We start from the raw sequence: 21872 nt of genomic DNA on the forward strand, positions 1-21872 counted from the left end.
ACATTCTTCATTCATATGATGTATCAAAATTATTCTAAAAACCTGCTTTTTTGTCCAGGTCTCCAATTATATTGTGAGATATATTATTAAGGCAACTAATAAGAATAATTGACTCACTGGAAAAGACTCTGATGCTGGGAGGGACTGGGGACAGGAGGAGAAGGGGATGACAGAGGATGAGATGGCTGGATGGCATCACTGACTCGATGGATGTGAGTTTGAGGGAACTCCGGGAGTTGGTGATGAACAGGAAGGCCTGGCGTGCTGCAATTCATGGGGTTGCAAAGAGTCAGACACGACTGAGCGACTGAACTGAACTGAACTGAATAAGAATCAATTCCATTTATAAATAAGCTAGTGTGTCAAGCACGGTCATGTATGGATGTGAGAGTTGGACTGTGAAGAAAGCTGAGGGCTGAGGAATTGATGCTTTTGATCTGTGGTGTTTGAGAAGACTCTTGAGACTCCCTTGGACTGCAAGGAGATCCAACCAGTCCATTCTAAAGGAGACCAGCCCTGGGTGTACTTTGGAAGGAATGATGCTAAAGCTGAAACTCCAATACTTTGGTCACCTCATGCGAAGAGTTGACTCATTGGAAAAAGACTCTGATGCTGGGAGGGATTGGGGGCAGGAGGAAAAGGGGACGACAGAGGATGAGATGGCTGGATGGCATCACCGACTCGATGGACATGAATTTGAGTGAACTCCGAGAGATGGTGATGGACAGGGAGGCCTGACGTGCTGTGATTCATGGGGTTGCAAAGAGTCAGACATGACTGAGTGACTGAACTGAACTGAACTGAGTGTGTCAAGCAAAGTACTAGGATCTCTTTCATGGAGTCCTGATAAACACAGGAACAGGCCCAGGAATAAAATGATACACTTATCCAAAGCTATGAAGGCTATGAGAAGAAAAACAAAGGAACAAAGCAAAGAAAGGCCTTGATTATCAGGTGAATGAAGGCACAAGCAAGGTTAAATGGTTCAGAAGATAACAAAGAGGTCAGGAAATGAAGTTAGTGAGCAGTTCATTGCAGAAACCAGCACCAGCTCAAAGGTGTTGAACGTTAATTTTTTAGGAGGTACTGATCACAGGGCAGAGTGTGACCGGGGACATCAAGGCTTCTCAGAGGTCCTGATACCATTTCCCCTTGAATAATCTATCCAAGTACAGTTGAACAGGAATGGCCTCAAGGTATATTTTAGTGGGTTTTTTTTTTTTTTTTTGAGGACCACGTTTATATAACACCCCTCTAAACCACTCATTAGGCCAGAGATCAGGAAAGGATAAGAACTTTCCTTCCAACTTTACACTGACTGCTAGCTAATGTCTCCTGCCCTTTCATATCTCTTTGTAGGGAGCTGCACCTTCTCACTGACTCCTGTGGGCTCAGTCCCACCTACCGAAATTTGAGGCCTGCTCATATGCTGGTCGGAGAAGGCAATGGTACCCCACTCCAGTACTCTTGCCTGGAAAATCCCATGGATGGAGGAGCCTGGTAGGCTGCAGTCCATGGGGTCGCTAGGAGTCGGACACGACTGAGTGACTTCACTTTCACTTTTCACTTTTATGCACTGGAGAAGGAAATGGCAACCCACTCCAGTGTTCTTGCCTGGAGAATCCCAGGGACGGTGGAGCCTGGTGGGCTGCTGTCTGTGGGGTTGCACAGAGTCAGACATGACTGAAGCAACTTAGCAGCAGCAGCAGCATATGCTGGTAGGAATTAGAAAAGACTATGCAATCTAGATCTTTTTTACCCAGAATCTTGGAACCAGGTACTAATCCTGAGTTGTTCTTACACTTTGACTGAGCTTCTGACACTTTCTCCAGTTTGACCTTTTGGGTCCTGGAACCCACTGGTTGACACCCACGTACTAAACTTTATACTCACAGGCTTTGTGAGTTTGTATACTCCTGCTAACCTCCCTGCATCTGACCTCAATTCCACCTTCTCAAATATCTGGATTCCATCCACCTCTGTCTAGGATAGTGGCAATGCCACCACCGCAGATCAAGTGGCAAAGCACAGGTCCTCAGATTCCTCTCCACCACCTCCCACTTCCTCTACCCAAGAGGAGGGCTGCAGATTGGACGGTCAAAGTAGGACACTCCGAAGGAGACGCATTTCATGATGGGAAAGGCCATGTCCACCCATATGTGTATTTTTGCTCTTCTACTATTTTGCTCCTTGGAAGAAAAGCTGAGATGAACCTAGATAGCATATTCAAAAGCAGAGACATTACTTTTCCAACAAACGTCCGTCTAGTCAAGGCTATGGTTTTGCCAGTAGTCATGTATGGATGTGAGATTTGGACCATAAAGAAAAATGAGCGCCGAAGAATTGATGCTTTTGAACTGTGGTGTTGGAGAAGACTCTTGTGAGTCCCTTGGACTGCAAGGAGATCCAACAAGTCCATCCTAAAGGAATACAGTCCTGAATATTCATTGGAAGAACTGATGCTGAAGCTGAAACTCTAATACGTTGCCCACCTGATGTGAAGAACTGACTCACTGGAAAAGACCATGGCGCTGGGAAAGATGGGAGGAGAAGGGGACGACAGAGGATGAGATGGTTGGATGGCATCACTAACTTGATGGACATGAGTTTGAGCAAGCTCCAGGAGTTGGTGATGGACAAGGAAGCCTGGCATGCTGCAGTCCATGGGGTCAGAAAGAGCCGGACACGACTGAGTGACTGAACTGAACTGAACCATTTTGCTACTGATATGATAATAAAAGACCAGGACCTGCCTCAAGACCAACTGTGATATGTCTTTCTTTCCATAAGCACATTCAAATCTCAGCTTTATGAGAAAAAAAGAAATACTAATAGCTCTTCAATCTCAGGCCTAAATTGTTGTGCCCCACTCCAACCTGACTAGATCTCTGTTTTAAACAATAATTCAGCTAATAAAGTGAGATGTATTCCCTAAATGTAACCTGTGTATAGAGCTCCCCTGAGATCCTCTCCAGAGAAAGTGATTAGTAGGATTTGATTTCTTAAAATTCTATTTCATATAATAGCATGTTGTTGTTCAGTCACTCACATGTCCGACTCCTTGCAACACCATAGAGGAAAGCAAGGTTTCCCTGTCCTTCACTGTCTCCCAGAGTTTGCTCAAACTCATGTCCATTGAGTCAATGACGCCATCCAATCATCTCATCCTCGGTTGCTTCTTTCTCCTACTGCCCTCAATCTTTCCCCAAATCAGGATCTTTCCCAATGAGTTGGCTCTGCACATCAGGTAGCCAAAGTATTAGAGCTTCAGCTTCAGCATCAGTCCTTTCAATGAATATTCAGGATTGACTTCCTTCAGGATTGATTCATTTGATCTCCTTGCAGTCCACAGGACTCTCAAGAGTCTTCTCCAGCACCACAGTTCAAAACAATTGATTCTTCAGTGCTCAACCTTCTTTACAGTCTAACTCTCACATCCGTACATACTATGGGAAAACCATAGCTTTGATTAAACCAACTTTTGTCAGCAAAGTGATATCTCTGCTTTTTAATATGCTAAGTTTATCATAGCTTTACTTCCAAGGAGCAAGCATCTTTTTAATTTCATGACTGCAGTCACCATCTGCAGTGATTTTGAAGGCCAAGAAAATAGTCTATCACTGTTTCCATTGTTTCTCCATCTATTTACCATGAGGTGATGGGACTGGATACTGATATCTTAGTTTTCTAAATGTGGAGTTTTAAGCTAACTTTTTCACTTTCACTTTCCTCAAGAGGCTCTTTAGTTCTTCTTCATTTTCCTCCATAGGGGTGGTGTCATCTGCATATCTGAGGTTGTTTATATTTCTCCTGGCAATGTTGATTCCAGCTTGTGCTTCATCCAGCCCAGCATTTTTCATGATGTATTCTGCATACAAGTTTAATAAGCAGGGTGACATATGAGTTAAATAACCTTTGACCTACTCCTTTCACAGTTTCAAATCAGTTCATTGTTCCGTGTCTGACTGCTTTTTGACCTGCATACAGGTTTCTCAGGAGACAGGTAAGGTGGTCTGGTATTCCCATCTCTTTACGAATTTTTCACTGTTTGTTGTGATCCACACAAAGACATTAGTATAGTCAATGAAAATGATGTTTTTCTGGAACTCTCTTGCTTTTTCTATGATCCAACAGAGGTTGGCAATTTGATCTCTGGTTCCTCTGCCTTTTTCTAAATCCAGCTTGTACATCTGGAATTTCTCAGTTCATGTAGTGCTGAAGCCTAGCTTGAAGAATTTTGAGCATTACTTTGCTGGCATCTGAACTGAGTACAGTAGTACAGTAGTTTAACATTCTTTAGCATTGCCTTTCTTCAGGATTGGAATGAAAACTGACCTTTTCTAGTACCATAGCCACCACTGAGTTTTCCAAATTTGCTGGCATATTGAGTGCAGCACTTTAACAGCATCATCTTTTAGGAATTGAAATAGCTCAGCTGCAATTCTAACACCTCCACTAGCTTTATTTGTAGTAATGCTTCCTAAGGCCCACACTTCACACACCAGGATGTCTGGCTCTAGGTGAGTGACCACACCATCATGGTTATCCAGATCTTTAAGACCTTTTTTTGTTCAGTTCTGTGTATTCTTGCTACCTCTTATTAATATCGTCTGTTTCTGTTAAGTCCACACTGTTGCTGTCCTTGTTTGTGCATCTTTGCATGAAGTGTTTCCTCAGTATCTCTAATTTTCTTGAGATCTCTAGTCTTTCCCACTCTACTGTTTTACTCTATTTCTTTGCATCAATCACTGAGGAAGGCTTTCTTATGTCTCCTGGCCATTCTCTGGAACTGTGCATTAAGTTGGGTATATCTTTCCTTTTCTCTTTTGCCTTTCACTTTTATTCTCTTCTCAGCTACTTGTCAGGCCTCCTGAGACAACCATTTTGCCTTTTTGCATTTCTTTTTCTTGGGGATGGTTTTGATCACTGCCTCCTGTACAAACCTCAATCCACAGTTCTTCAGGCACTCTGTCAGATGTAATCCCTTGCATCAATTTGTCCCTTCCTCTATATAATTATAAGGAATTTTGTTTAGGTCATACCTGAATGGCCTAGTGGTTTTTCCTACTTTCTTCAATTTAAGTATGAATTTTGCAACACAGAGTTCATGATCTGAGCTACAGTTAGCTTTCAATCTTGTTTTTGCTGACTATATAGAGTGTCCATCTTCAGCTGTGAAGAATATAATTAATCTGTTTTCTGTATTGACTGTCTGGTGATGTCCTTGTATGCAGTCGTCTCTTGGGTTGCTGGAAGAGGGAAATATTTGCTATGACCAGTGCATTCTCTTGGCAAAACTCAATTAGCCTTTGCCCTGCTTCATTTTGTACTCGAAGGCCAAATTTGCCTGTTACTCCAGGTATTTCTTGACTTCCTACTTTTGTATTCCAGTTCCCTATGATGAAAATTACATCTTTTTTTTTTTTTTTTTTTTGGTGTTAGTTCCTGAAGGTCTTGTATGTCATATCATAAAACCACTCAACATTAGGTTCTTTGGCATTAGTGGTTGGGGTATAGACTTGGCTACTACGATATTGGGGCTTGCCTTGGAAGTGAACCAAGATCATCTGTTGTTTCAGAGATTGTACCAAAGTACTCAATTTCAGACTCTTTTGCGAATATGAAAGCTACTCCATTTCTTCTAAGAGATTCATGCCCATAGTAGTAGATATGATGGTCATCTGATTTTTTTTTTTAATTTTTTATGGTCATCTGATTTAAATTCACCCATTCCCATTCATTTTAGTTCACTGATTCCTAAAATGTTGATGTTCTCTCTTGGCATCTCCTGTTTGACCACTACCAATTTACCTTGATTCATGGACCTAAGTTTCCAACTTCCTATGCAATATTGTCCTTTACAGCATCTGACTTTGCTTTCACCACCAGACACATCCACAACTGGGTGTCATTTCTGCTTTGGCTCAGCCTCTTCATTACTTCTGAAACTATTTCTCTGCTCTTCTTCAGTAGTATACTGGACACCTACTAAGCTGGTGGGAGTTGGGGGGTGGGAGGTGGTTGTTCATCTTTCAGTGTCATACATATCTTTTTGTCTTTTCATACAGTTCATGGCCTTCTCAAGGCAAGAATGCTGAAGTGGTATCTTATAATCTTATAATACCAGGTATCTTTAGCTATTCAAGTCTTGCCAGTGTTTTTTTAAGACTGTCACTTTTTTGTCTATGTTCACCCAATTTTTATCACCAGATATTAATTTCATGTCATTCTTATTAGATAGGATTGTAATTTCTCCATTTTTCCAAATAAAAACACAATATTATTTGGCAGCTCCCTGGATTTATACAAGCTACTCAGAAAGTGGCTGAAAGGAATATTTTGCAAATTTTCATTAAGAAAATGTTCCCACCCTTACATTCCCACACCAGAATATCCTCAAGGTTGAAATAACAAGATCATATTCTCATATATTTTTGTACAAATTTGAGACAGGGAAAAACAAGGCCCTTGTGGGCTAGGTTGTTGCCTTTTTGTTCTCTCTTTCCAAAAACATAGCAAAAGCCTGTATTTTTTCAAGTACTTTTTAAAAACAGAAATGAATAAAGAACCCTAGAAGACACATTAGTATTCTTAAAAACAAAATAATTAGGTAGTAGTAGGATCTCCCAAGAATTACATATAAAACAATCAAACACAAATTGTGTGGGTAATAATAAAAGTTATTTCCCTCTGGCAACTGTTTATGGTGGTCTTAGCACAGTTATTAATAAACCACAGTGTGATCAGCTGTCTGGTTCACTGCATCAATGGGCTCAGGGTTAAGTGATATTAAGAGTGGATCTCCCAGGGTAAATTTGCATCTATCCAAGAAATATAGCTGTATGAAAACAAAATTCCTATAGACATACATTCTCTTGGTTCACAAACAAGTACTGTTAAAGATCATCGGTTCTAATCACTAGACAGGTTAAGGCAATAGGTTCATCCTGTAACATATTGTACGGATGAGATTTCACAAGAGTGAAAGTAAAGAATTATCATGGTCAAAAAGCTTCATGATCAGTAGATCTATGAGCTTAAATATTAGAAACTGTAAGAGATTAAAAGTGTCTATGGAGAAGAGTATCCCCCGAAAGAGTGGGCACAGGTAAGCCCTATCCTATCATTTGAGTTATGATTTTTTTACCATCAAGAAACATTTGAGTACCTACTATGTGCCAAATACATTGATAGGAACTGAAAGGATTTCTTAGGACTCAGGACATTTATCTCTAAAACCAGAACGGTTGGTCAACCTAGACTATAAACAGTCTATACCTTCAAAGAACTAATAGCCTAGAAGAAAAGTCAAATATAAATCAAAAACAAATGTGATAGTGTTAGTGAACTGGATGAGTGGGAAAGCAAAATAGAGGCATCTATCAAGTACTTTCTGAAAATCCATAGTTCTCAACCCTAGCTGCTCATTTTACTTTATTTTTATCATCACTTGAGGAAGCTGAGGTACAAATTAAATGATTTGCCCTAAATTCTCAGAGATTTTTGTTTAACTGGAATAGGGTTGAGGCACGGGTATTTTTTCAAGTGCCAAAAGAGATTAAAATATGCATGCAAAGTTGAGAACTACTAACCTAACCCAGCTTAAGTATGCGAAAATATACTCAGATAAAGAGGGTCGGGGGAGAAAAATTATCCATTTAGGAGGAAGCAGTATGTGCAAATGTCCTGAGGCAAAACAAGCATGACCCTTTAGAACACTAAGATCCATTCAGTGCGGCCAGAACATAGGATCAAAACAATATGAGTGAGATCCAGGTAACTTGAAAAACCTTTTCAGAAGTTCATGCCTGTGTAAAAAAGTAAAGTTGGGTATTTGTAGTTTGCCTTTTATATAAAATATCTTGTTTTTCTGAATGCCTTGATGGGTTTGGACAATCAAAGTGTCTTTGAGTTGAGTTTGAGAACTTCCTACTCTAGACCTGAAGAGGATGAATAACAGCAGTGAAGCAGAATTAATGTAAAAGCATAAGGGATATTGGGGATTATGACAAATTGCAAAGCCCACGCCCACAGAAAGGGTGCAGGCACCACTCAACTTTGGCCTGTTATTTCCATTCAGGAATATTTGCTGTTAGATAATTAGATTTAAATAAAGGGGGAAAAAACTCAAGTTTAAAATGAGACAGCCACTTCATTCTTACTAGAGTTCTTGGTAATTGCCCTCTGTTCTTCCCCAGCAGCATACTGGACACCTTCCAATGTGGGGGACTCAGCTAGCGTCACATCATTTTGCCTTTTTATACCATCCATGGGATTCTCCAGGCAAGAATGCTGGAGTGGGTGGCCATTTCCTTCTCCACCCCAGTGAACCATGTTTTGTCAAAATTCTTCACTGTGTCCCATCCATTTGGCGTGGCCCTGCCTGGCACAGCTCATGGTTTCATTGAGTTGTGCAAGCCCCTTCACTACGACAAGGCTGTGATCTGTGAAGGGGTGAGCCACCTCTGCCACATGGTAAAAGCTATTTATTGTTTGTTGAATTCGCAGGCCAGTATTAAAGCACGTCTCTCCTCTGTCCCTCACCCTAAGCTAGTCTAGCGGGGGCATGAGCGGCTCTCAAGGGAATGAACAGGCGCTCTGGTGTAGGTACTCCTTCCCCCTGGCACACTCCTCTCCCCTCTCAACCAGAACCTCAGGGTTTTATTTTATCAAGGAAGCTGACATGTCATCACGGATGGGGCAGCCTCAGGGGCTGACGTGCAGTGTGCTTCTCAGTGTCATTCCTAGTCCCGCTCAGGTTATGTCTGCTGTACTCAAGGCAAACTGGAGAACAGAAGACAGCAAGGGATGTGGGGCGGAGCCTGGTAGATTTATATTTCAGTCTCTCTTAGCAGTACTGAGTACCCAAGGTTCTGAACCTCAATCTCCTCTTCTCATGAAAATGAATATGAATATAAAGTATGATCCAGAGAGATGATATGGGGTGGGAGGTGGGAGGGGGATTCAGGATTGGGAGCTTGTATACACCCGTGGTGGATTCATGTCAGTGTATGGCAAAACCAATACAGTATTGTAAAAAAAAGTAAAAATAAATAAATAAATAAAGTATATATATATATATATATATATATCTTGATGGATTTAGAAAATTGAAGACAATTTGTGTAAAATTTAAATCAGAATGACACTCAAATGCGTAGTTAAGGCAACTGGAAGTAACCCAACTTAAACCTAATTTACAACAAAAAAGTGTTTGCATGCGCAAGTGAAAAGCCAGAAGTGTACTAGCTATCATCAGGACTCGGTTTCTCTCTACTGTCCCCCTTGCTGTGTCGGCTTCATTTCCAGGCTTTCGAAGCCGAGGGAAGATGTAGAGGAATGGCATCCTTACTGTCAGTAGTCCCAGCACAAAGGAAGATGCCCTTTCCTTTTTTTCCTCAAAGGTTCTGCACATGTCCCAAGATCCAGACTGACTGGACCACTCTCAGGCGACAGGGATCGCATCACTATTTCAAAGTAAGAAATGACTGGTTTGTGGTATAGTAAACCCTCCTTGTGCCTAGAGGAGAAAACACCATGACTGAACCAGTAACTGACCTGGTGTACGGAATAGTGCTCATTATCAACATGAGCCCCAAGTCTTCACCTGGACTAATAACTATCTGGATGCAGCTGTCAACACTGTTGCACATTATAATCTGGGACAATTGAAAAAAGAAGAAACACACGTTGTCCATGTGTGGGAATTGCTCCTGGGAAATCTCATTTAATTGTCTGAGATGAGACTCAGGCACCAGTGTTCTTTTAGTCACCAAGATGGCTCCAGTGGGTCCCCAAAGCTGAGAATCCTGGTCGAGGGATACTTATTTCACTGATCAGCCTAGAGCAAAAATTAGAACCTCACTTAAACCACGTATACCAAAAATGGAAGGGGCACGGGGGTTGTTCCTTAAAACAAATCCAAGAATTACTAACAGCAATTCTTGTATTATTACTAAAAGTAATTAATTACAAAAATTACTAAAAGCAGGGATGGATCCTGACTGGCAAAAACGGAAGTGTACTATTATATAGGCCACATACCTTATCTTCACAACCACTGCCAATCTATTTTGTTGCAAACCTTCCCAAGTTTTCAACACTCTAAAATGCAAAGTCTTGGTTCTTCCATGTGAACTGGTCTAAATATTACAGGGAGTATTATTCTAACTGCAGAAATATAAAAGTAACCTTTTAACACAAAAATCACCATTAATTTACATTTAAGAAAGAAAGAAAATTAGAAATGCTGGATGAAGCCCAGAGCTTTGGGCGAGAGCATGCATCATGGGATGAGAGAAAATGGAGAAGTGAAAAACCAGCAGCGTTCCTTGCTCCTGGGTGCATTTTTATGGAGGTCAGGGAAAGTATGAGTGAGTGAGTGAAAGTCACTCAGTCATGTCCGACTCTTTGCAACCCCACAGACTATACAGTTCATGGAATTGTCCAGGCCAGAATACTGGAGTGGGTAGCCTTTCCCTTCTCCAGGCAATCTTCCCAACCCAGGTCTCCCGCATTGCAGGCGGATTCTTTACCAGCTGAGCCACAAGGGAAGCCCCAGGGCAAGTATACTTTAGATTTATTTAGCAATATTTGGCTGCCATTGTTCTTAGAGAAGAGAATAGCTACCATTCAATAAATATAACAAATCATTATAATTTCTCTAAATTATAATCTACATATTTATAATGATTAAGAGGGTTAGGTTAGAGATATGTAGCTAATGCTACATCTCTTAAGCCTCAAGGCTGAAACCATGCAGGGAAAATTCTCAGACAAGCCTTTAATTTTCATAGCGAATGCTTCCAGGAATTCCACTTACTGATCCACATGTCGCTAAGCTGCCCTCAGAAGTACAAAGAAGATCAGCTTCCACATATTTTGGTACCAGTAATGCCGCAAGTTCTACATTATTATAAGGAATGTCCATCCTTTGTCTGTGGCCTGGAACACTGTGGTTTGAATATCAGACAGCCCTATGGCAGCATAAAATTTTCATGATTTGGCAACAAAAATTCTAGGTGATCCCATGGAATGCAAGTCAAAACATTCTCATATTCCTCCTCAGTGTATTAGGTACTTATATGGTAAGTCATGCGTTTTAGCTCTCCACCCTGTCTCAATGCTTGAGTTTTCAGATTGAAAAAAAAAATCTTCCCTCAAGTGGTCATCCAGGGCAGAATGTGAACTCAAGTATTTACACTTTAGGAGTTTTATACTGCTTAACTTGCCAACCATGTCGGTGACATGTTTAAATTAATGACATTTGTTTGTTGATCCTCAAACTACATTCTGCAGTGAGATGTCAATTAAAGAACATTTTGGTACATGCCAGCTATAATGGTTTTCACCTGATGTTAGTGATGAGTGCTCCCAAATGTTTTTAACATTAAAAAAACACACAAATCATTACTAAGAAATATTTGAACATGGTGAAAGAATGACCTAAAGTTCCTTTTCTTTTTTTCATTAAAATAAGCACATCTACATTTATGTTTTTACCTTGGGGAGGAAATATTTTGGGGACCCCTTTAGCAATCTTCTATAGTCTATAAACTCCTTCCCAGAATACTTTCTTAAAATAAGTAAAAGAAAATAGAATTATAGAAAATTATAGAATTATAAAGAAATAAAGTATATTAAAATATATTGATGCAGGTTCAGAGACCTGAAGTTCCTGTTGATTCAAGGACCTAATCTGTTGTGTGTGTGTGTCTGTGTGTGTGTGCACGAGCGCGCGTGTGCGCGCACGCCACTAAGTTGCTTCAGTCATGTCCAACTCTTTGCGACCCTATGGACTGTAGCCTGCCAGAATCCTCTGTACGTGGGATTTTCCAGGCATGAATACTGGAGTATGTTGTCCCCCTCGAGGGGATCTTCCCGACCCAGGGACTGAACCTGCGTCTCTTACATCTCCTGCGTTGGCAGGCCGGTTCTTTGCTGCTAGCACCACCTTGGAGTCAGTCATTTCAGTCGCTCAGTCATGTCCAACTCTTTGTGATCCCATGGACTGCAGCACACCAGGCCTCCCTGTCCATCACCAACATTGCCACTTGGAAGCCCCCTCTTAAAGATTTTATTCAAGAGGGAGTTCAAGGCATTTCAACAAAACATGTTAGAAAGTGCCTTGTCAGAGGAAACAAATTCACACTTAGCAGGAAACCAGGAGAAAGGGTGGCAGCAGAGGTGTGAAAGATGGGGACTGTGGCAGAATATAAAGCGCATGCCCTGTCTACAGAGGGAGCCAAAAGATGTTCCCCACACGGAAACATAAGACCCTCATGGCCATCTATTTCCCTTTTGCAAAAGAAGCCGGACATCTAGATTTTCATCTAGATGGGTTAATGTTGGCTCGAGAAAAAATTAAACACGGGGACAAAGGGAATGCAGGTAAACCTTTTATCATATTTGTCTGGGGGGCTACAAGTTTATAAATTCAGGAAAGTGAGGAGAATTGGAAGAAATTAATTATTCATATTTTAATGTATCTTTTACTATCAGTATCTTTATTACATTTATTTTTAAAATATAAAAATAAATTTAAATTTCCCTTCCGAGAGTGGCAGCAAGATACCATAAAATAATAAAAGTCTCTAGGAGGCAAACTGCTTCATGATTCCAAGAAACATTTACTGAAAACCTGTGCCTATGCACCAGGTAATATATAAACCAGTGGGAGTATAAAGATTAAAACATTCCTTCCAAAGCTTACCCACCAGTGCATAAAGAACTGTACCAAAAGAATACAATACAATCTGTTATAGAGATATGTAAAAAGTACAAAGCAAGTAGGAGATACATCTTTCCAGAAGACTGGCAGGGATTCTCAGAGGAAAGATCTCTTTGAGTAGACCTTTGTATTAAGGGGCCCAGATTATTAATGATCTAACAGATTATTCTAAAGAATTGGGCTTTATCCCAGTGGAAACAGAGGGCCATGGAAGAATTCTAAACATAGACCTGAACATATGATTAGACATAGCATGGAATGGCCTACACGAGGAGACACACAATGAAGACTCACAAGATGATGATTTCAGTCATTTAGGGGTCCAGGGCAGTAGCAAGGGACATGAAGTGAGATTGCTTGGTTGGAAAGATATTTAGGAAACAGAAACACCAGGACCTGATGGGTGATTGTACCTGGTGGGTATAGTAGCGAAAGAGAAGGAGCTGAGAATGACTTGAGACTATATAAGAGGCAGTCTAGTACAAAGCTTGGAGGAAAGGGGAGCACATAGTCCCTGGAGCCAGACTACTTGGGTTAAAATCCTGTCACTTCTAACTCATTTACTGTGTAACTTTAATCAAGTTAGTTATCCTCTGTGAGCCTGTTTTATGTCTCAGTATATATGTCAAGTGTTCTTTTGTGTCTAAAAATTAGCTATTATTATTTATTATTATAATTCTGGTAAGGATGGTGGTTTCATTCAATTTGTTTCTTCCAGAAGACTAGTGTTGCATTTGTAATGCTTTCAGGCAATTCTAGGTTTGTCTAGTTGAATATATGGATCTCTGGTTGAGAAGAAAGTACAGTGATGATGGCTAGAGCCTCTTACACAGATGAGATAGCCTGAGGCATTTTCAGAGAAGGCCCAGGGTTTGAATCTCCAGGACACTAGTGTTGAATGGGTAGATAGAGTAGGAGCCGTTCTGGGAAAGACTGAGGGCAAGACGAGACACGGCAACACATGAGATGGTTGGATGGCATCACTGACAATGACGTGAGTTTGAGCAAACCCCGGGAGACAGTGAAGGACGGGGAAGCCTGACGTGCTGCAGTTCCTGGGGTTACAAAGAGTCGGACATGACTGAGTGATTGAACAACAACAGGGGAGGCCAAATCTGCAAAAGCTCATAATAAGAGAAGGCCAGAGAGGCAGCAGAAGGTGAAGAGAAGAGCAACATCTAAAGCCCAAGAGGAGAAATGAGTTTAGAGAGGGTATAGTCAGCACAGAAAATACCACACAGGAATCAGTTATTATGATGACTAACAAGCATCTATATTTAACAGTTGGGAAATCTTTAATAAAGTAATTTAAAATGGCTCCTTGATAGTTGACATATAGAAAAGACTCAAATTTTAGTTTCCATTCATCTTAATTTTAATTGCATATCTTGAGAAAGAAGAATTACAAAGAATTAAAAAAAAAAACAAGTGGGCTCCTCTATCCATGGGATTCTCTTGGCCAGAATAACGGAATGGTTTGCTGTGCCCTCTTCCAGGGGATCTTTCCAACCCAAGGATCTAAACTGCGTCTCTTAGGCCTTTACCACTAGCGCCACCTAGGAAGCCCAAACACAAAGGTAATTTGCAGGGAAGGACATTTGCACCTTTCCCAAGAAATGCCTTCTGTTACTAAGACTGGAATTATGAAAAAGTCTACTTATTTTGGCAGTGTAGAGTATAAAGCATAAAATGTTGAGTGTTACCATTGGAATCAAGTCCTGACTCATCAAGTATAAGGTCCAGAGAAAATTATTTACTTGTCTAAGTTTCCACATTCTCAAGCAGGAAATGGAGGACCACTGTCACTTAGGATTTTGTTGGGAGAGGGGAAGATATTGCACATAAGGGATTTAGCACAAGGCCCCTTACAACAAATACTAGCTTATGATATTTACCCATCATGGGTAATCATGAGAAAGTTTGAGAATTGTTTTTAAAGAATAAGTACTTTTGGAAGAATTCAATTCAGTTCAGTCGCTCAGTCGTGTTGACTCTTAGTGACCCCACGGACTGCAGCCCGCCAGGCCTCGCTGTCCATCACCAACTCCCTGTCCAGAATTAGTCTTTCCATACGCCAACAAAAACCTTTAAGTTCTTTCTAGCAGTGTAGCCTTCCTTGCCCAATCACTGGGAGTCTTCTGGGAGAATCAAGAGCCAGATCCATAATTTCCAAGACACAAGAGTTGAGTAAGCTTTGTGCTTCTCATCAACTGGGGGCTGGCCAACATATTTCTTCATAACCAGTAAAATACATGACTCATTAAACAAAACACCTCAATTTCCATACCAAAGAAAAGTCATATAGTCAACTACCAAAAACAGATAAATGATAATACTAATAATATATCACAGGTATCTTTATCATATCCCCAAATTTTCTAACCTCATATTTCAGAAAGATGAAAACACCAATTTTTTAAAAATATATATTTCTCTTTTACTTTATAATAAATGAAAGAAAATAAATTCATAAAATATACTGAAACTACCTGGTGAAAAAGCTCTTGTAAATTCATCATCTTAGTTTCAAAGTCTATGGTAGTCTCTCACTTTGAATTTAAAATTGAATAAAAATAATCCTAAAAAAATGGCCTAATCTGTTATTTACTTTGCATTTTTATGAAAGAGTACTGTGCTTTGCTTTTAGCAAACTGGTCATTAAAAATATGAGACTATTCAGGGAAATGGAACCCCAGGAAGTATGATAGTACTATAGATCGTCAAGCCACCAGAGCAGATGTTCCTAATCATACTAAAAACACAAACAGACAAACCAGTTTGTTCCAGCTACAGAATTAGAAAAGTGCATATAATTTAACGGTATGAAAAATAGTTCAAGCCAGGAGGTAGTAAAACTGCAAAAAAAATATAAATCTAAAGAGTCTGTGCCAAGGAACATTTTACAAATTCTCAAGGCTTAAAAATCTTGAGATTTTTCTTGCTACAGGTAGGAAGCTATTACCTGAACTAGCTTTTAAAAACACAATGACTATATCTTTAAGGTAGAAAGCTATTACCTGAACTAGTTTTTAAAAATACAATGAATATATCTTTAAGGAAAACACAACACACAGACACACACACACACACATACAACCCACACAGGCTCATACACCGTATGCACACCAATTACCTAATAGTTCTTACCCACAGAAACATTTATCTAAATCTAGAATATCGTTTATAAACAGCTTTGGGACAGTGAAAATCAGACTTCTCATCAGTTTAAATTTATAATTGAGAAATAAACAGTACATAATGTGATACAGAATTAAATTGGCATGCACAGTAAACTGTAAGCTCTAAGGACAGAGGATTCTCTTTGCAAATAATGATCTTGGCCAAGAGCCTCCTTTATGTACAGAAAGCTCTATTCCTTGCTTATAGCAACCCTCAAGGTTACAACAGGTCATTGTATGCTGCTAATTAGGTTTACAAATGATATATTCACGCCAGGTGATACTTTATAGCTTGATTCACCCTAAGTAGAAAACTGTATCAATAAAGTCAAACTATAAAAACTCATTGTCCCACAATTACAGATCTTTTACTCATATAGTATGAATTTTAATTGCAAATATATAATGCCATTAAAAATTGGTTTGATGCTTAATATCTCTCAAAAACAACAAAAAGAAAGCAAAAGACAAGTAGGAAAACACAAAAGTTTCCACAGATAGTCAATGTGTTTATTCTCCAAAAGTTAATTAAAGTCAATTTTGTTAGTAGACCCTAGGTCACAATACTCTTCCAAGAAAGCAAAGTGATATCTACTCTGTATAAAACGAAAATCAAATGCAGGACATTACCTTGTGCCACCTGTTGAACTGCCAGCATCATCCCAGAAACAGTGTCCGGAAGCAAGCTTTCTTTCAGACTGTAATGTGTCGCCCACTCCAAAATAGGCAGCCGCCGTCTGCACCACTGTTTAAAGTCTTCACAACGGGGCATACGCATCTTGCTCCAGGGCATGCTTTTCTTTTTTCTCTTTGCCCCCGTCATTTTCAGATTACCTCTTGTAGATTAAACTTTAAACAAGAAAAAAATTGTTGTAGAACACCTCCCTTCAAAGCTAGGCTCCAAATCGTCTGTGGTTTACAATGTCAAAGCTATCCAGGAAATAATAAGAGAGAATCTAACAAGAGCATATATAAGTATATATATATATATATATGCAGCCAGGCTGCATGTTTTATTATGCTATAGCTAATTATTCTAGATAAAAGATGCAGATTAAAACCGTGAATTTTTGTCTGAATGAGATGAGAAGTGGTACCTGTTAGTGCACTATTTTCTGATCTTGGAAAAGTAGTGGATTCAGTATTAAGTTGGTGTAGAGCTCTCTTGCCAGTAATTCCCCTTATACTGACTGTAGTCTTATGTTTTGGCTTATATCCCAGTGGCTAATGAGGTAGTTCTGGGCATGTGTTGCAAGTGGGCTGGGTTATGCTAAAGAAACCAGGAAGCATTCAGCTATTCCTGCCTTCTCCCAACAAGCTATGCAAAATCATAAAACCAGAGAGGTTTTGTTATGCAAGATGTAGTCAGAGAATCTAGATTTACTTCTTTGGGAAGTGGGTATTTTCAGTATATCAAATGACTGTCATTTCTGAATCAGAAACCTAAGAGGCTTTGTTAAATGCTCTTATCTTTTTTTTTTTTTCCCCTGGGAGAGGAGATTTTCATTCATACAGAAACATTCAGACAGCCACTGCCCAGTCTGGTAACAGAATAGCCAGTTCTCATAAAAAAAACAGAAATTTCATTTCATGGGCTAAGAAAATAAGCTTACATTGAACAATTATTTGTGGAAACATTTCTTCCTTGTCTCTGAATTGTTCACTCAGTTTTCTCTATTTTTCCAAGTCATGTAATTCTCACACTTAGCACTATCCTAACTGAAATTTCTAAGGAATAACATATGGTTCATAATATTGTTTGAAGAGTTTCCAACATTTTTTATGATTTGGTCCTCTTTTCACATGACTTTTGGGGGTTCCTCTGTTTCAGAAAGGATGTTATATTTTATAATGGAAGAGTCAGGGTGTCAAAGACCTTTATTTTATAATTATAAGGTCCAGCCCCAAAAAGAAAGGGCCTGCATTTATGAAGACTGCCATTCAAATTAAACCAGAAAGCTAATACATTAACAAAAAATGTGAAGCCAAGAAGATTAGCATGTACATAGTTTGCTGCAGCCCTCTTAATGCCTATTTGTCCAGAGTAGAGATCTGTCTGTCTGGAAGTCTTTAAAATAACAATATATTGCTACTTGGATACCCTGGATACTTCCATTGTCTCTGGCTATAATTTTTCCCATTGTTTTTAAGTTAAGGTGAAGAACTACTCTCTCAATTCAGTTCAGTTCAGTCACTCAGTCATGTCCGACTCTATGCAACCCCAGAGACCACAGCACGCCAGGCCTCCCTGTCCATCACCAACTCCCGGAGTTTACCCAAACTCATGTCCATTGAGTCGGTGCTGCCATCCAACCATCTCATCCTCTGTTGTCCTCTTCTCCCCCTGCCTTCAATCTTTCCCAGCATCAGGGTCTTTTCAAATGAGTCAGCTCTTTGCATCAGTGGCCAAAGTATTGGAGTTTCAGCTTCAACATCAGTCCTACTAATGAACACCCAGGACTGATCTCCTTTAGAATGGACTGGTTGGATCTCCTTGCAGTTCAAGGGACTCTCAAGAGTCTTCTCCAACACCACAGTTCAAAAACATCAATTCTTTGGTGCTCAGCTTTCTTCACAGTCCAACTCTCACATCCATACATGACCACAGGAAAAACCATAGTCTTGACTAGACAGACCTTTGTTGGCAAAGTAATGTTTCTGCTTTGTAAGATGCTATCTAGGTTGGTCATAACTTTCCTTCCAAGGAGTAAGCATCTTTTAATTTCATGGCTGCAATCACCATCTGCAGTGATTTTGGAGGCCCCCCAAAATAAAGTCTCTCACTGTTTCCCCATCTATTTTCCATGAAGTAACGGGACCAGATGCCATGATCTTTGTTTTCTGAATGTTGAGCTTTAAGCTCACTTTTCATCAAGAGGCTCTTTAGTTCTTTTTCACTTTCTGCCATAAGCATGGTTGTCATCTGCATTTCTGAGGTTATTGATGTTTCTCCCGGCAATCTTGATTCCAGCTTGTGCTTCTTCCAGCCCAGAGTTTCTCATGATGTACTCTGCATAGAAGTTAAATAAGCAGGGTGACAATAGACAGCCTTGGCGTACTCCTTTTCCTATTTGGAACCAGTTTGGTGTTCCATGTCCAGTTCTAACTGTTGCTTCCTGGCCTGCATATAGGTTTCTCAAGAGGCAGGTCAGGTGGTCTGGTATTCCCATCTCTTTCAGAATTTTCCAGTTTGTTGTGGTCCACACAGGCGAAGGCTTTGGCATAGTCAATAAAGCAGAAATAGATATTTTTCTGGAACTCTCTTGCTTTTTTGATGATCCAGCAGATGTTAGCATTTTGATCTCTGGTTCCTCTGCCTTTTCTAAAACAAGCTTGAACATCTGAAAGTTCACAGTTCACATATTGTTGAAGCCTGGCTTGGAGAATTTTGAGCATTACTTCTCTCTCCGTCTTCCACAAATGACATCACTGGCTTTCTATCTGTGCAAAAATACTTTTCTTTTAAATGCAATGAATCCTAAATATATAGCAAGATATGTAGGTTTATTCATATATACAGAATAGAATTTACTTTGTATTTTTCCAATTGTTTGCATATGTTACGTCTATGAACATTTCATTAGATTTAGAGTCTCACCAGAGACTCATAGTATTTTAGCCCTATTCTTTTAGTGTGAGAGGTAGAGTCATCAGATTAGTAAGTTCACCTTTAATAGAGATGTTATGTTGCTTTTTCTTCCCAAACAGCAATCTAACTTTGTTTTATGTACTTCACCCATTACATAAATGAAGAAATTCAGAAGCTATATATAAACTGAGTATTACTACTTTTACAATCAAAATTAATACTAATGATTCTTTTCTCAAAATATATTTAGGTCAAAAATTCAAATCCAAGTTAAGAAAATGAAAAAAGTAATTGAAAGCTTAAATACTGAAATAATCAGTCAACACCTATGATTTGTGCAATTTCAATCATGTTACAAAAAACTTTGTGTTAAATGCTAGTAACAAAGAATTCGTATGAACAAAATTTTTGGAACTGAAGATTAATCTATATAGAAACATCTAAGCATATTAATGCCAACAATTGCTCTAAAATATCCAAAGACCAGGAAGGCTTCCCTGGTGGCTCAGACAGTCAAGAACCTGCCTGCAATGCAGGAGACCTGGGTTTGATCCCTGAGTCAGGCAGATCCTCTGGAGAAGGAAATGGCAACCCACTCCAGTATTCTTGCCTGAAGAACTCCATCAGTAGAGGAGACAATCCATGGGACTGCATAAAGTCGGACATGACTAAATGACTACCACTTTCACTTTCATTCTAAAGACCAGAAGGGAAAATAATGTTTGATAAAATAGTTCTGAAGTCTCTCAATTAAAAAAAAAAAAAGAAAGAAAGAAAAAAAGAAAAACCTCCTAAAGTTAGAGTAGATCTTTCCTAAAAATATTTTTTAAACTCCAGGTTTTCTTCCAACTCCATGTGCTTAGACATTATTTAAAACATGCCAAAAATCTCACTCTAAAGAATGCTATCACGTGTAGGATTGATTATAATCAGGAACTCAAAAAAAACTTTTGTGAAGAAATTTATGCACACCCATGAGACACTCAGAGCACTTTACCTAGCCCATAGAATTCAAAACTGAACATATTTATTCAAAAATTTCAATGGCTAAAATTAGCTTAAAATTCAGTACTACATATCATCCATATGAGACATCTCTTTCCCAAATGTTCAGGCAACAGCTTTACAAACAAAAAGATGAACTTATTATCTCCATGTAAATCAACAAAAAACCCTCCTTCCTAGAATATTTCAATCGTATCTCTGACATGTTTGAACTTCCAGGGATTTCTAATATTACACTCAAACCCATTAGCCTACACATGTAATCTTTTCTCCACTCTCTACCCCTCCTCTACCAGCTACTTATCGACTCTATTTAAATTAGCAAGTGTTTACTGATCAATCACATTTTGCTAGATCGTGTGAAATGCAATAGGATGGGGGAGGGGAAGATATTGTCTATTTTCTAAGGATTATTTAATGCAAAAGGCAGAATAGAATAAATTAACAATCAAGTCAGACAATAAGTGTTCCAGGAGCTCAGGATGGAGAGTTGCATTCCCACTGAGAAAAAAACACTTCCATCCTCCCTGTATTCTAGCAGATTAGTATGCTATCTGCTGCACACCGACTCTTTGGTTTTATTCAGATTTCCCTAGTTCCATGTTCCTAGTTTTTTCCCTGTCTGAACACTTACTCAGTATGTAACTTTTTAATGAAAATTTCCCTGGCTTCCCTACAGTTCCTTTCTTCCTATATACCAAAGATCTAGGTAACTTTTGGGTTATTCATAGGTCTACAGCTGTAGTCATTTTCACTGTCCATTGATTTTCTTGCTTGAAATTTATTGTATGTGATTTTATCCAGTTTGGCTCATGAGACTGTAAATTACTTGAGTGTAGATATTATTCACATAACTTGCTTTGCCTCTTTTCTCAGGATCTAATGGAAGGTTCTGTGTACTCAGCAATTATTAACACATGCATGTCCCTACTCCCGAAATTACCAAAGAATCATTTAACATATCTCAATCTAGTTTCCAGGTTGTGCTGTTGAGGAATCAAGAAAATAGGTACAGAGAGAAAGAGAGAGTTAGTAGTGGGAAAAATAAGGAGAGATTTTGTCTTTACTTGCCCAAATTTTCCCTATTCTTTCACAATTATAAGGAAAATTCTATCTTTCCAGAGTAATTATGAAAAGTAAGGAATCTAAAGCAGGTATGAAGGAATAAAAATTTGAAGAAAAACATTTCAAGAAACATTGTACACTATAAACTGCATCATATTTATTTAATAGTTTTTGAGAGTCACTTATTAAACAGAGGAGAAGGAAAGGGCCACCCACTCCAGTCTTCTTGCCTGGAAAATCCCATGGATGTAGGAGCCTGGTAGGCTACAGTCCATGGTGTTGCAAAGAGTCGGATATGACTGAG

General features: G+C 39.3%; 1 protein-coding gene across 1 annotated transcript in view; it reads right to left on the bottom strand.

The window, feature by feature from the left end:
- SLC26A7 (solute carrier family 26 member 7) overlaps window positions 1-16732 on the bottom strand; it is a 146416-nt gene extending 129684 nt beyond the window's left edge. The window contains exon 1 of the mRNA XM_068983719.1: window positions 16540-16732. Coding sequence (XP_068839820.1) covers window positions 16540-16732 — 193 coding nt within the window. The remainder of the gene's footprint in view (window positions 1-16539) is intronic.
- Window positions 16733-21872: the final 5140 nt, after the last annotated feature.

Source organism: Capricornis sumatraensis, chromosome 11, assembly GCF_032405125.1.
Source record: "Capricornis sumatraensis isolate serow.1 chromosome 11, serow.2, whole genome shotgun sequence".
NCBI lineage: Eukaryota > Metazoa > Chordata > Mammalia > Artiodactyla > Bovidae > Capricornis > Capricornis sumatraensis.